Source organism: Salvia hispanica, chromosome 5 (assembly GCF_023119035.1).
Source record: "Salvia hispanica cultivar TCC Black 2014 chromosome 5, UniMelb_Shisp_WGS_1.0, whole genome shotgun sequence".
NCBI lineage: Eukaryota > Viridiplantae > Streptophyta > Magnoliopsida > Lamiales > Lamiaceae > Salvia > Salvia hispanica.
In genome coordinates, this window is record NC_062969.1 from 16,692,255 (window position 1) to 16,708,114 (window position 15,860).

At 34.7% G+C, this 15,860-nt stretch overlaps 1 protein-coding gene across 1 annotated transcript; it reads right to left on the minus strand.

Annotated features, from left to right (window-relative positions):
* Positions 1-286: 286 nt before the first annotated feature.
* Positions 287-4,867, minus strand: LOC125188600 (putative elongation factor TypA-like SVR3, chloroplastic). The gene is made up of 14 exons (XM_048085543.1): positions 4,551-4,867; positions 4,079-4,188; positions 3,707-3,910; positions 3,126-3,302; positions 2,674-2,826; positions 2,501-2,590; positions 2,236-2,370; positions 2,044-2,160; positions 1,809-1,960; positions 1,633-1,717; positions 1,451-1,545; positions 1,189-1,354; positions 874-1,069; positions 287-738 (listed from the first exon to the last, which is right to left on the minus strand). Exons 1-14 carry the CDS (start codon positions 4,759-4,761, stop codon positions 605-607), a joined length of 2,025 nt encoding a protein of 674 aa, XP_047941500.1. The 5' UTR covers positions 4,762-4,867; the 3' UTR covers positions 287-604.
* Between the last annotated feature and the right edge of the window lie 10,993 nt (positions 4,868-15,860).

Here is a 15,860-nt window from a genome sequence, read left to right on the forward strand (position 1 = left end):
ACTAAATAAGTACTCCATTTGGAAGGAACAAGTTTTCTTTGGCATATCACACGCATCATTTCTTTTTCTTTTTTTCTTTCTTGAATAAAAGTTAAAGAGAAGCTTCCTCAAAATAGTGGTAATAGATAATCTAGAATGAAGAATAGAATTTTCTGCTTTACAATAATTTTCTTCACCTTGAACATGTTTACAACTTTTCCTCTTGACTTGAATCTCCCATCTTAAAATTATTGACACTTCCCACCAAAACAATTTACAATAATGAAAAAGAAAATGAAAACAAGAATTCACACATAAAACTGTTTCTTTATGCAGTCAATTTCCTCAAATAATCCTAAACAATACCAGACAGAAACAATAATATTATACATGTAAAATTTATAGCTCTCTTCTGCTATTTCTATGTATTCAATCCACCTTATGAAGGTTCAAAAATATTTCCCTGTTTCGGATTACGAATATCAACCCTAAAAGCATCACGATCTTAGCCAGAGGGCGAAGGTTCGTTGCTTGACAAGGTAAACATACCAGGATGGCAGCTTCATCCGTGTGCAGATGAGAGCAGGCACACATATAATCCTAGCTCTTGTTCCTAGTGACATTTTCAACGAGATTTCTTCGTCATCTTAGGGTTCTTGCACATCCGGATGCTCAAGGGGGTTACTTCAACGAGTTCGTCTTCTTGAATGTATTCTATGCAGTCATCAAGACTGTATTCCATGGGCGAATCCAGAACCACTACGAGCATTAAACGAGAATTTAGAGCGAATTGTGGAGTTTATGACTACTTGTGTCATTGCATTCGTAACAAACAAAACTGGAAGAGAATAAACAGGACAGATAATGCTAGAAATGCTCGGTAAATTGACTCACCTGTTTGGTCTTTATTTGAACGGATGTTTGTGGCTGCTTTCTTCTTGCACACGTTCAAGGATAAGTCGCCTGGGCGCTGATGGATGCCGATTATCTGACCTTTGTACACATCAACTCCGGGTCCAATGAACATCTGGCCTCGGTCTTGTGAACTTGCAAGAGCGTAGGATGTACTCGTTCCATCCTCAAAAGCAACCTTAAAGAAGAAGAAGGGCGAGGTGAAGTGACTGTGGTTTCTTTGGGATGCTTCGCAAATAGGGACAAAGTAATCTCATGTAAGAAGATAACGAAAAGATAGTGAGGATTGGAAATTACCAAAGAACCCAGATCACGGGTACTGATATCACCGGCCCAAGAACCATATTCGTCAAATATTGTGTTCAGAACTGCTGTGCCTCGAGTTACAGTGAGAATTGAATTTCTCAGCCCGAGGAGGCCCCTCGTTGGTATCTTATATTTCATGAAGGTCGTGCCTTCCGACCTAATAAGAATACATTACACAGTCACTGGTTTGAGTTGTGGAATAGAATAAAATCGTCTTGAAAAGAAAAACAAAATTGAGGATAAAGGTCAGTACCCAGTTCCTTGCATATCGATCATATGTCCACGTCGTCTACCAAGAAGTTCCACTACGGGCCCCACATATTCTTCTGGTACCTCTACAATAGCAATCTGCATAAACCATTCATTGGAAATTTTCTCTTTGAATACAAGTAATAGGAGATATAGATATATTAATTTTTTAGCTCTTGGTATTACCTCAAACGGTTCCAACAACTTGTCATTCACTGTTTTGTTGATAACCTTGGGCGGACCCACCATGAACTCGTATCCTTCTCTACGCCTGGAGAAATTTTATACACATTTATATACACATAGATATACTGATATAAAATGTATAACACTAACACTTGTAATTTAGGCTCGATTCTTACATGTTCTCTATTAAAATTGTGATATGTAGAGTACCACGCCCGCTGACAATAAATGTATCAGAAGTTTCACCGTCTTCAACTTTCATTGCCAAATTCCGCTCAAGTTCACGGTATAGCCTATCTCGTAGGTTTCTACTGGTGACATACTTCCCCTACAGTCCACCAAAAAGGATGTTTCGATTCATTAGTAAACACTGTTTTCACTCATGACGGTTATAAATGTTCAGACATATACCTCACGGCCCACGAAAGGTGATACGTTGATTGAGAAAGCCATTCTCACTGTAGGTTCTTCGACCTTAATGGAGGGCAATGGCTTCCCCGTGGCTTTGTCTGCAATCGTCTCTCCAATCTGATTCGGTGAAAAATATTTGTCAGAACTAAAAATTATGCATCACGTGTCAGAGCGAGGATATACCGACCCTACCTGAATATCATCAATGCCACAAACAGCACAAATGTCGCCAGCCTCTACTAATTCTGTAGGAACTCGGAAGAACTTTTCATACACAAACAGCTCACTTACTCGACCAAACCTGCATTGATCTTCAGAGGTACAAATCTGAACAAAATAAAGATTTAAGCTAATGAGGTTTCATTTAATAATTGAAGCAAAGTACTGCAATGCTCCAGAATCATATATCAATCGAGTCGAGTAGATTTGGAGAGAAACCACAAATGTTTTAACTTACCCGCACATCCATTCCTTTCCGCAACATCCCAGCATGCAGACGACCAATTGCAATGCGCCCTTTATGTTCATCATATTCGATATTTGTAGCCTGACAATTAAAAAAATTCATAAACATTAAAATATGCATGATGCAAAAGAGTAAGTGAAATTGACATGTAGACCACTGCTTACAAGCATTTGAAGAGAACCATCTTTGGCAATTTGTGGTCCAGGTATGCATCGGACAATGGTCTCGAAAAGGGGTCCAAGGTCGTCAGATAAGTTTTCAGGAGAAAGCCCTGCCTGTCCTTTGAGGCCACTCGCATATATAACTTGGAAATCACACTGCCATCAAGAAAAAAAAACCACTAAACATTGCAGTAAGCAATAATCCGCGGTATCAATTTTTTCTCCAGTCAAGACTTTTGTTATTTGTATCTTAATACAAACAGGAACTCAAAACCTGGCATGCAGTCCAGCTCGTAAAAATATGATTAAAATAAAATTAAAACATGTTACATATATCCAGCCAATCATATAATAACCACCTATTAAAAAAAACTTCCAAGCACAATATGCAACTACATGATTTAAACAAGGAGTTCAAGATATATCGACTTATTAAAGATTTACAGCACAGTTACCTGTTCATCTGTTGCGTTCAGCTCAATAAACAATTCAAAAGTCGAATTTATGACAAAATCTGGACGAGCAGAGGGCCTGTCAATTTTATTGATGACAACAATGACCGAATGGCCAAATTCAAGAGCCTTCTTCAGGACAAATCTTGTCTGCGGCATTGGACCCTCAACAGAATCCACCTACAAATCGCAGCCACTACCACATTCAGCAGTATAATTTTCAGTGCAGAAAGCTTCAACTTTTAGGAATGGATGGAAAAATATAAGGAATGACAAAGGAACAACAAAATCATGGGGAATGCTGCCTGCTAAAAAGGGTGGGACTATTAGTGAATGAAAAAAAATAGCTCAAGTGGGAGATAAAAACATTAAATTGTAAAAGCAGTTAGGGTAAGTGGTGAAAGAGTATGGAGATTATCCTACTTGGTTTCTTCATGTCACATTGTAGATCGTTTAGCAAATCGAAGGCAGCTAGACTAAATTGACATAAGATGATCTACACATTTTTAGATGAATAAATAAAGATCAACACAATACAAACAAATCGACAACGTAATCCAATATTGCAGAAAAGAACAAAGTACCACTAAAAGAACTCCTTCCACCATGTTAAGAATACGCTCCACTTCACCTCCAAAGTCAGAATGACCTGGAGTATCAATGATATTAATCTTCGTATCCTTATATGTAATAGATGTATTCTTGCTAAGAATCGTTATTCCCCTTTCACGCTCTAGATCGTTGGAATCCATTATCCTCTCCTGCATGAACTGGTTATCCCGAAAAACCTGCACAAACGCAAAGGAACGAACTTCCATGATTCCCCATTCACAAGTACCTCCATGCCCGAGTCTCATACATAACTTAAGCTCGAAAAACAAATAAATACATATTTTGCAACATTTGACTGTAAATCACTAAACATTTTTCCTTAGCAAGACTCGAAGAGCACGTACCTTTGATTGCTTCAACATAGCATCAACCAGAGTAGTCTTCCCATGATCAACATGAGCAACAATTGCTATATTTCGAATGCCTTCTCTTCTTACTAACTGAAGCTTCTTCTCTGAATACAAACAACACTGTATTTAGAAACCTCACACACTCCCTGCGTCCCCTAAAAATAGAAATTCTTTCTATTTCTATCTCTCGTACTCTACCAATTTTGCATTAAAATTCGTCCCGTTTAAGAAGTTTCTATTTTTAGGGGTCGGATGGAGTATTACAAAAAAAAGTCAGGAAAAACACACTCCACAGTCCACATAGCATCAATCAACCTAAAAAGTAAAGCAAAAATAACATTTCCTTAAACCACACAAGCATATCATCACACTACACACACACTTACATACATAATAAATAGAAAACAGCGGAAAACGAGGAAATAAAGCGAGAGGTAATGATCACAATCAAAAGTAATAAGAGTACCGGTGGCAGCTTCAGAAACAGAGCATTTAACAGAATTCCGAAGAGGGGTTGTCAAAATCTTGAAATTCGCCTTAATAGATAAAGGGCCACCGAAAAATTGCCTTTTGAGCCAAGAAGGGGCATTGGTGGAGCTTCTTTTAACGGAATTGAAGTTGGTAGACGATAAGAGAATAGGTCTGGAAGTGGGGCGGGCACCAATAGCCATATCCATTGCTCGTCTCTCTCTATCTCTAAACTGGGGTGGAGTTTGAGAGATAGGAGGAGAGAGAAAAGAGGATTGGGCTATGGTGAATGATGAAGTATAAGTGAAAGGCTGTTATAATGCTTCGGCAATGCCAGTTTCAACATCGTCTTCAAGATAGAAGGGTTGCGGCTGCTCTTTTTTAATTATTTTATTTTATTTTCCTATTTTCGTCCCATGGTTAGGTTTCGGAACCATCAGTTTTGGTTTTAGAAATTTTCAAATGAAATCGAACCGCGATGGTGTTTCACGATTTTCAAGCGGTTTTTCACCGTTCCAAACCGCTAATATTTTGCGGTTTCGGTTCAATTTCATGGTTTTTTGGCAGTTTTTAGTGGTTTCGGTTCCAGAATTTTGGAACCTAAACTGGCACACCGTTCCAAAAATGACGATTTCGGTTTCATTTAAATCTCATGGTTCCGGTTTAGAATTGTAACTGCCAGATACGATTTCGCAGTCAACTGTCCGAACCGTAAGCCCTAGACATCTCTACCAATAATAGCAGACCTTTTTGGTTTGACATGGGGTAGAATAAGTTAGTGAAATGTAGAGTCCAACTTATATATGTTAGTTTTATAATAGAATGTGAGTGGAATAGGTTGATAGAATGTAGGACCTACTTATTATTTATGATAAAAGTAAAATATGACTTTTATTGTGAGATGCACGGAAGGAAAAAGAGGAACTTATTGTTATATTCATTTTCACTCGGCCCTGATTTTAAAATATTATTTAACTTTATGAAAAAAAATAAAGGAAGAAAGTGAGTGGCGTTATATTCATTTTTAGTACTACTTAGTTTTAGAACATTCATAGTGGATAGGTCTATCTTCGTTTCCTCATATTACGTCAATATTTTATTCATGGGTCTATTTTCCAGCAATGAAAGGGCCTATCTCAGGGCCTATCACACAGTCGTCTCATTTTCACATCAACATTATTTTTATATTTTATTTTTAATTGTTGGCATTAAATAAAATAGATAAAATAGTAAAAAAATAAATAATAGGGTATTGGTGTATAGGGGAGTGATCAATTGCTAACTAATTAGCAATCCCAAACTAAGACTAAATCTTAGCCATTAGATTAGAAGATCTAAGGGTTGAAATAATGCCACATGGATTATATGTTTTTGTTTAATTAAGAAAATTAATAAATAAAGTTAAAGGGTATCAATGTCAATTCTCTCTCATTAAAATCATCTTAAAACTTTAAATTTGCGTAACTCTCTCGATTTAAACTATTTTTTCGCAAAAAATATATCAAATTAAAGATAATTTTATAAGGATTCCAACGAGATTTCAATTGCATATGTTCCGACGACGTTCGGATGATGAAATTTGATATTTTTTATTTTAGTTTTCGTAAATGTTGATAACCAAATTTTTATCAACAAATACATCAAAAAAATCTCAATAAAACTATGTAAAAATCTCAATAAATATGTGTTGATATTTTCTTGTACTAGTGTTGATATTCTTATGTCATATTGTTGATATTTGTAAAATATATTATGTTGATATAAAAAAACATTTACGAAAATTATCATATGATAACATAATGACGATATTACCCTTTTGTTGATATTTTGTCTACTATTTATTGAGATTCGTAAGATTTAATCTTATCCACTCATTTTAAAATCTAAGGGTGGAGATTTGGTCTTGATTTTGGATTATGATGCTATAAGCATTAGAATATGACCCTTGGTGTATATATAAAAAGTTTAAATATAACTTTTTAAAAAAATTAATTGATAGGGCCGCAATGGTGCGCCGATTGTGGCTAGAAGGTTTAAATATAACTTTTTTAAAAAATTAATTGATAGGGCCGCAATGGTGCGCTGATCGTGGCCCTATGAAGATTGGCCATGGCCACTCAATCGGCCCTTTAGGGTGAAGGGATGGGGGGCGATGATCGGCCCCTTTTTCATAATTTTCCGTAAATGGAAATGCTCATATTTTTATGGGATGGGCGGAAATGGAAAGTGCACGTATTTTTATGAGACTAACAAAAATGAAAAGTGTACATATTTTTATGCGACGGAGTGAGTAAATAAAACTAGGTCTCACATTCCACTAATTTTTTTCTACTCACTTTATTTTAGTAACAAAGTCAAACAATTTCTTAAAATTTGCACCGGTCAAATATGAAACATTTAATTGAGATTGGAGGAAGTACTATTATTGCTACTCTCTCCGTCTCTAAAAAGTATGAACTATTTTTTTATTAGTCCGTTGCTTAAAAAGTATGAACTTTCTAATTTTGAAATAGTTAAACAACACATTAACCATGCAGATCATTATGAAGGCAATTCTCTACTAACACTACATTTTGTTTCTCACTCTTTTACTTTATCAATTATAAATTAAAATTCTCCTCAAATTAAATATTTATAATTTTTAAAAATGAAGGGAGTATTAATAACCCTTTTTAATCTCTGGCGGCTAAAATTGATATGGGCTTGAATAAAGCCCATAATAGCAATAAGAGGGCTTCATCTGTCTTTCTGATTTGGTCTTCTGTTGGACATCAAAGTAAAATGATTGTACTATCGACTCTTAGGCTCGAAACACTCCATAAAACTAGTGATACGAATTAAGTATGTGCACGTACAACATATTGCTTCTACAAATATATCATGCGTGATAGAAATAAAATAAAATACTCCCGCCCTCCTAATTAAGTTTGAGGATTCTTTTGGACATGAAATAAAAAAATTGTAATTAAATAAATTAAATGAAGATAAAAATAAAATAAAAAGGAAATAACAAAATAAGAAAAATTATAAGAGAATAAAATAGAAAAATAAATAAAGTAAGAGTAATTAGATATTTTATTTTTTGCAAAAAAAATAATAATTCAACTTAGTTAAAAAATATTTCTCCTCTCTCTCTCTTACTTTTTCTCTTTCTATCTAGTAGTTTATATATTTTTCTCTACCTCTCTTACTTTATCAATTTTTCATCAAAACTCGTGTCATCTACAAATAAAACATTTTTTCCTGGATAGATAGAGTGACATGTGATATTAGAGATTTGAAAATTTGATAGCATTAGTTTATATATTTTTCTCTACCTCTCTTACTTTATCAATTTTTCATCAAAACTCGTGTCATCTACAAATAAAACATTTTTTCCTGGATAGATAGAGTGACATGTGATATTAGAGATTTGAAAATTTGATAGCATTAGTTTATATATTTTTCTCTACCTCTCTTACTTTATCAATTTTTCATCAAAACTCGTGTCATCTACAAATAAAACATTTTTTCCTGGATAGATAGAGTGACATGTGATATTAGAGATTTGAAAATTTGATAGCATTAGTTTATATATTTTTCTCTACCTCTCTTACTTTATCAATTTTTCATCAAAACTCGTGTCATCTACAAATAAAACATTTTTTCCTGGATAGATAGAGTGACACGTGATATTAGAGATTTGAAAATTTGATAGCATTATAACAAAACATCGAATTCATTATCTACATTGCACTACATAATCATTTAAATAGTGAACTACAAAATTAGTCCATGAAGTAAGAGTTTATTTTACCAGTAGTCATTGACTTTAAAAATATCTTCAGTAGTCCCTAACCTAAAGATTTATTTTACCGGTGGTCCTTTTGCACTATTTTCACTCGAAATTGCCCCTAAAAGTGATCTAGGCATTTTTGTCTTTCCACCATTTTTACTTCTTAGAGGTGTTAGGGCATTGGCAATGGGGGCCGATAGCAAGAGCCTATCTATCGGCTCCCCCATCGGCTCTCTAAGGCTTCCATTGTGGAGCAAGGGCCGATGGCCACTCTTATGGGCTCCTCCCCAAAGACCGATAGATCGGCCAAGCCGATCTCCTATTTTTCTATTTTTTTGTTTTTATTTATTTTTTATCTCATATATATGCTCTATTCCCCACTAATTATTCACATTCATCCCATTTCATTTTATCCCACTCTACATTTTACTTCTCTCTAGTCACAATATTTTCAATATATTTATCAATATCTTTTGTTTGTTTTTATCCATAATATTTTTAAATGTAGGATATTTTATTTAATGAAATTTGTTTATTATTGAGTTGTCTTTATTTCTTGTTATTTTATATCATTTTATTTCACACTAAATTAAAAGTGAAAAATATAAAATAGTGATGATGTGGAAATGAGATGGGCTCTCATTGCAGGGAAATAGGCTCTGGAATGAGCCTGTTGACGTGATATGAAAAAATAGAGATAAACTCTGAGATGGGCTCCAGAGATAGACTCTTATTGTGACTGCCCTTAGCATTAATGTTGTTTTGCATGATGTCATCTCCTTTTGAAATTGTGTTGCGATTCTAAGTTTATAGTGTGAAATTTTAATTAATTTCAAATTATTTATTTAAAAGATTGAGTAATTAATAATAGTACTATAAATTTGTATAGCAAAAATTGAGTAATTTGCATGATGTCATCTCCTTTTAATACTACCTCCTCACCTCAATTCCATGATTCCATCACCCCCTACTTCAAATTTGTGATCTCCAGCTCCTTCCATATATAATCATTGATTCGAAAAAACTTGTTCAGCATTCGATACACCATTTTGTTCTTATCCCATGTGTAAGTTAAATACTCTCCACTCTCCCTCTTATCTTATGTGTGATTTTTGAGCTCTCTCTCCGGCCTTCCTCGTCCGATTTCAACATTCACTTCCTTTTCTTATTATAATACTCCATCCTTCTGTAAATAAAAGACACATTTTTACTTGGTATGTATCTTAAGACAATTGTCTGACCTTATAAAATATGAGTGAAAAAATTAGTAAAATATTATCTCATTTACATATAGGATCATGTTAAGATGATAACTATCTTAATGTGATAACTTACCGAGTCATTAAAGTAGTTTTTCAATGCATTTCTTTTGAGTTCCATCACTCTATTTTCAGGTTCTGACTCCGTCACTTTGTCGTGTTTTCATATTACTAAGATGAATTTCAAACTAAAATTACTTTAAATTACTTACCATATTTTGTGAAAGTTCCGATCAACAAATACTCGCTTCTTTCTATTTTAATAAATAAGTCAACTAAAGGTGATAGTTCAGATGTTGACCATTGAAAATAAAATTTTGAACTACTAGTACTATATAAGATTTGAAAAATAATACTACAAACAATTTATACTAATTCAGAACAAGGCGTACAATAAAGTGTAAAATGAAAAGGAAAACCCCATCATTTGATATAAAGTGAAAAAGAAAATATGCCCTGAATATTTTACTTGAAAGAAGATAATGAAATCTTTGTGCATGCATCACTCAATTTTTGAATAGATTTTCTTTCACTATTCACATCATTTTCACTAACCCCGTTCCAATAAAATGGCAAACACCTGTATCATATTTTTATTTTTCTAAAATTTTAAAATATCAAAGTGGACACATGTCCTACTCCACTTTCAGACTATATTGTCACACTTCCATAACCATTACATCAATAAAAGAAAATAGTGCACAATATTCTAGCCAATGACAATGTTTTTTCCAATTTAATGTCATAGTAGTAGTATATATATTACAAGAAGTCGATCGATAAGTAAATACTACTGTGACATAAGATTAGACCACTATATTTTATGGAAACTTTATTTTATGAGATTTGGGTTGAGATTTTATCCACCTATCAAGAAACTCGTTTTAATTCATGTAACCACAAACTGTCGATAATGGCATCTTAGTGTCATTGTAGAGATAATCTCCTTGTAACTTTAAAGTGATGTATTATATATTATTTTTATGACTAGATTACATATATGCAATAATCATAATGCATGTAACTAATTATATAAATGAACCATGTATGCAATAATACAAAGACTAACTAATCTCACCACTCTTTCAAATATTCTACTTGGTATATGATCTGACTAAGGTTTGATGATTAGCGTGAGCAATAATATTCTACCAAACTTGTTGCTAATGACATCATTCGAGTTTGATTTACGATTCATTTCTCGTATTTAAGATTCTAATATTCATTAATTAATTTAAGCTTATTACTAACTTTAATTAATTAATATATTTTTCAATAATGGTCTAATTTTGAGGCATTATTTATTATAGTACTATAATAAATTCATGTTGATCAAGCTTTTAATCATAAATTATATTCTCATAACAAATGTAGAGGATATTATAATCAACTCGAGCTTTCCCGATGTATGAATCAATGCAATACCAATGTAAGCATCCCAAAGATTTTAATTAATTACTAATGCTCAATGAACTACAATTTTTTTGGTTACGAAAACTCCACGTTTTTATAAGTTTAATAATCATATAAATAATTAATACTCCCTCCCGTCTTGTAGAAATAGGCCCTTTAGGGTTGACACGGGTTTTAATTTATAAGTGGTAAAAAGTATTAAAGAAGGAGAAAAAGTAGTTGAAATTGTATAGTGGGTGGTAGGACCATAAATGATAAAATAAAAGAAAATAAGTAAAAAGGTTACTATAAATGGATATGGACTATTTCTATCTGACGGATGAAAAATGAAATATGACCTATTTCTATGGGACGGAGGGAGTAGTATGTTCAATGACATATACAAAGATTAAAAAAAAAAAAATAGTTTTTGAGATTTCATCTTTCATTAATCATCCATATGAAGGTACTCTAACACATGGGTAGGGAAAGGAACCCTATGTTGCTTTTCCAAAACATAAGTTTCACAAAAGGGCTACTTAATTTTGAAATCCAACTCACTCAAAATTTCAGAGTTTTTCAAAGTTTTAAACCCTTCTGATTTATGTGTCCAAGTCTATTATGCCACAATAAAGTCTTATCAATTTTGACTAGATTTACAATGTGATCATAACTAGTTAGAGACTTAGCAGTACACACATACAGATTACACTTCTTGACAGCTTTAAACAAGCACAACACACCCTTACAGATCTTCATAACACCATGCCCCTCATTTACCTTCAAAACCCTCAGATTCAAGACAAGAGCAGGAAAGCAAGGTATAGCTCAGATCAGACACATATCTCACATTGTTCAAAGTCAACAGGAAACCATTCTCAAACTTCAAAAGCACAGTACCAATGCCAAGAATTTTACACTTCTAGTCATTAGCCATAGACACAAAAGCATTTTCCACAGGTTTGAGACAAGTAAAAGCATCTTTGAAATGAGAGATGTGAAAGGTGCATCTTGAATCAATTAGCTAGTCATACTTGGTAAAAAAGCACTCAGAGGTAGAATTTACAGAAAACAAGTCATGGTTCATGAAACAAACACCATCAGAACCATCATCCTAGCTAGATTTGCAACAGACTCGAGTTGATTGTTATTATTGTGGCTCTTACCTTTCTTTGGCCTTGTACATTCATTTTTATAATCACCCACTTCTCCACACTTAAAACATTTCCTTCTAGCTTTCGGATCTTTACTTTTAGATCTAGATCTGCCTCTGCCTTGCTGTTTACCATTCCCATTAGAATTTTTGTCATCCCCTCTAGATTTAGACCTTCCTCTAAATTAAGAGCCTTAGTTTAAGAAGATTTATAGTCAGAGTTTTCTTTAATTTCCATTTCCTTTTATTTTAAGGAACTGGTTATAAGGTCCAGAGAGGCGATGTCCCTACCATACTTAATGGTTGTCTTTACATCACTATAAGTATAAGGGATAACATTCATGAGGATTATGCTGGTATACTCATCAATAGTTTTGTCCCCAGACCTTATAATGTCTTGGACAAGTTTTTGAAATTAGTCAATATTATCATCTATGTCTTGGATGACATTGAGGTTTCAGTATACAGAGTATCCAGCTTAGTCCACATTTCACAGGCTGATTCAATGGACCCAACCTTCCTAATCACTGAATCATAAAGGTTGAGTATTATAGTAGACCTCGCTAATTCATTCATCTCATCCACTTTCTCAGCAGACTCAGTATCAGGGATAGTCCCTTCAACAGCTTTGAAAAGCATCCACTGAATCAAAACACACTTGATTTTCTATTTCCAAATCACAAAATCATTTTTCACATTAAAAGGGATAATGCCAATTGGCTGAGTCATTTTTGAAAAGATTTTAACACACACAAAAGAACTCAACACACACAAGGCACAACAAGTAACCCTACTTACACAGAAAGTGGACTTAAACACAACACAATCAAAGAGTTCACTTAGAACAGATATACACATGGATTTTTCATGCACAAACTCACATATGCAATTACAGCAGGGACACATACACAGAAAACAAACTCAAAGTGATCCCAGATACACTTATCAAGTCCAGAAAGAGTTCCTCCCTATCTGTCATGTGTATCCCGACAAGAGGATTTCCCAGTTCGCAATCACCCAATGTATGACGGCACAAGGGGTCACTCAAGGCGGTTAAGGCACAAAGTGGACAGGTAATTCACTCAAGACACAAAGTCAAGGCTCTGAGATACACACTTTGAGAAACAGAGACATAGCAGAACACGCAACGGAAGCAAGAAAGACTGTAAGCACCAAGATAATGCAGAAAACAAGAGCACAGAAAACCTAAACCGCGGCCAGTGGTACTACCAGCATCAAAACCCAAACCTAGAGCTAGGAAAGCAGTTAAGGAGAGGTCTCGCCAATTTACCAGAGCGAATACCCTTTGTTAAGGCGTATCCGACTTACCTGAGAGCCTATACCGGAGGCTTGAGCTTTACTCTAAAGAGCCCACCTCCTTTAAATTTGCGACCCGGTGTGCCAAGGTGATCCCCCCGTGACTCTGATACCACTGTAGGGAGCAGACCACCATGGATTCACTAATTTCCGGGACCTCTTTTGTATTACCCCGCTACTAAGATGGCTAATCTCAGAAGGAACGAGCCAAATACAAAGAAGGAATCAAGATTACAAGTAATTTAAGAACAAAATATGCAAATAGGAAACCCTAGCTACAAGTCAGTCTTCCACTAGACTGAACACCAAGCTCCATCTGATTGATCCCGTAGGATCTTAATGAAAGCAGTACAAGAAACACAAGGCCAAAAGCATCAGGATATGGCTCAGGTCGCAATAACGACTACACCCGGCCAAGGATCTCCTCACAACTTCAACAAACAGTCACAAGAGAAGCACCATTGAACTAGTGGTCAGAAACCTCAGTCTCACCGACTACCGCCAACAATAGCCTACTCAACACACGGATCAACACGAATCGCTTGGATCTCTGATTCACAACACAAGAACTCTCAAGTACATCTCCAATTACAACCGGATCAAACACCACAGTCAGATCTAACCCTATGTCTGAGAAGGAAACCAAAGAAGTTGCCTCACTCAAGATCTAAACCGAGGAATCTCTCTAAAACCGAGAATCAGAAGATCGGAGAAGATGACCGGCGAACAACCGCCAGAGAACAAGAGAGAGAAGGCAGAGCGTATCGCGAGAAAGAGAGAGAGAGAGTATCAGTTGAATGAGAGAGAAGAGAAAGAAGTGGTGTACATAACACACAAAACAAACAAGCTTCTCATCCAACGACTGAGGCCCATGATCCGCGTGGAGGTGCTATGTGGCGGCCATCGAGGACACCAGGTAAGTGACGAGCCAGTCAAGCAATGGGCTGCCATCACCAAGACTTTGGGCCTTAACATTAATTAAATCAGGCCAACCCAATTCAATTAATATACTCCCTCTGTCCGCCATTAGGAGTCTCATTTATAGGCGGCACAGATTTTAAGAAATGTTAAGAAAAGTTAGTGGAATAGGAGTCTCACTTGTATATATTAGTCTTAAATAAAATGTGAGTGGAATGAGTTAGTAGAAGGTGAGACTCTATTACCATTTATAGTAAAAGTGAATCAGGACTCCTTTTCGCGGACAGACTAAAATGGAAAAACGAGACTCCTATTCGCAGACAGAGAGAATATAAGTTCAACACCAAAAATGGTCCACATAATATTCAACCGTTACCACATAACTTTCGTTATGAAAATAAAAAAACATTAAGATGAAAAAAAAATTGAAATTAGCTTTCAAATGAAATGAAAATCGTTCTTCTCTCTAATCTAAATCTCTATCGCACAAATGAGTGAATGTCTCGCATATCAATCGACTCTCTAATCCTTTTCACAACACTAAGCAAGTTAGTTGCGAATATGTATTGAAAAACATGTAAAAATAGATAGATTTTACATGCAGTACAAGCTGTTATTTTAAAGTAAAATTCATAAAAATAATTGGAATCACTAAGATAAGTGCCCCATATAATTGGCTGATATGATTAGCTAATTCATTGATTTTTATTCAAGTGTCACAATCACAATCCTCACTACGAAATGGGCAAAATTTTAAAATTTGCATCTATGAGACGTGGGCGTCCCAGCAACCTATTCGCATAACCCTCTCTCACCGTACACGTGTCGCCGAGCAAATGGATAGATCTGGTGGGACCCACAATCAGCCACTGGTAACCCGCCAAGTTTTATGGATTAAAAATTTTGATTTGTTGCTAAGAGCGCGCCGCGTGTATAGACTGTGACTAATCCACCACTAATCACCTAATCCAATGGGTCCCACCAAAATTACAAACGACCGACAATCCAAAAGATAAAGGTGAGTGCGATATATTTGCTCTCATGCCCCTTTACTTTTTAAAAATATCCACTTTCGCCACAATTTGTGAGTGTGTTTTCTTTTGCTTTTTTGCTTTTGCATTTTTTTTCTTGAATTAGTTTTGTCTTTTTTCTTTCTCTCGAATATTTGATCTTTATGTTCTCATAATCAAGTAAATATCGATGACTTGTTGCTAGGGAGTAGGGTCCACTTCTGAATTAGATTGATTTGTTAGGAAAAATACATTTCAGTCCTTGGCTCCTTGCATGAATCATTTTATTTTACTGTATTAGGTTTTCTTCTAATTTTCGGTCCATCAGGATCTTGTACCATTGTATTTTGTTTTATTAAATCTTTATACAATTTTTTAGTTCACCAAGTCTTTATACTGATGCATTTTGATTTAAGAAATTTTTATACTTTTATTTTTAATTTGGTTAGATCTTTATTTATTAAACTTTATAATTTAATTGATT

Excerpts from the sequence above, each read along its gene's own strand:
- LOC125188600 (XM_048085543.1), bottom strand. The coding sequence starts at position 4,761 with ATGGATATGGCTATTGGTGCCCGCCCCACTTCCAGACCTATTCTCTTA. Across the intron at positions 4,189-4,550 it reads TGTTTCTGAAGCTGCCACCG|AGAAGAAGCTTCAGTTAGTA; the intron begins GTACTCTTATTA and ends GTTTGTATTCAG. Across the intron at positions 2,161-2,235 it reads GTGGCATTGATGATATTCAG|ATTGGAGAGACGATTGCAGA; the intron begins GTAGGGTCGGTA and ends TCACCGAATCAG.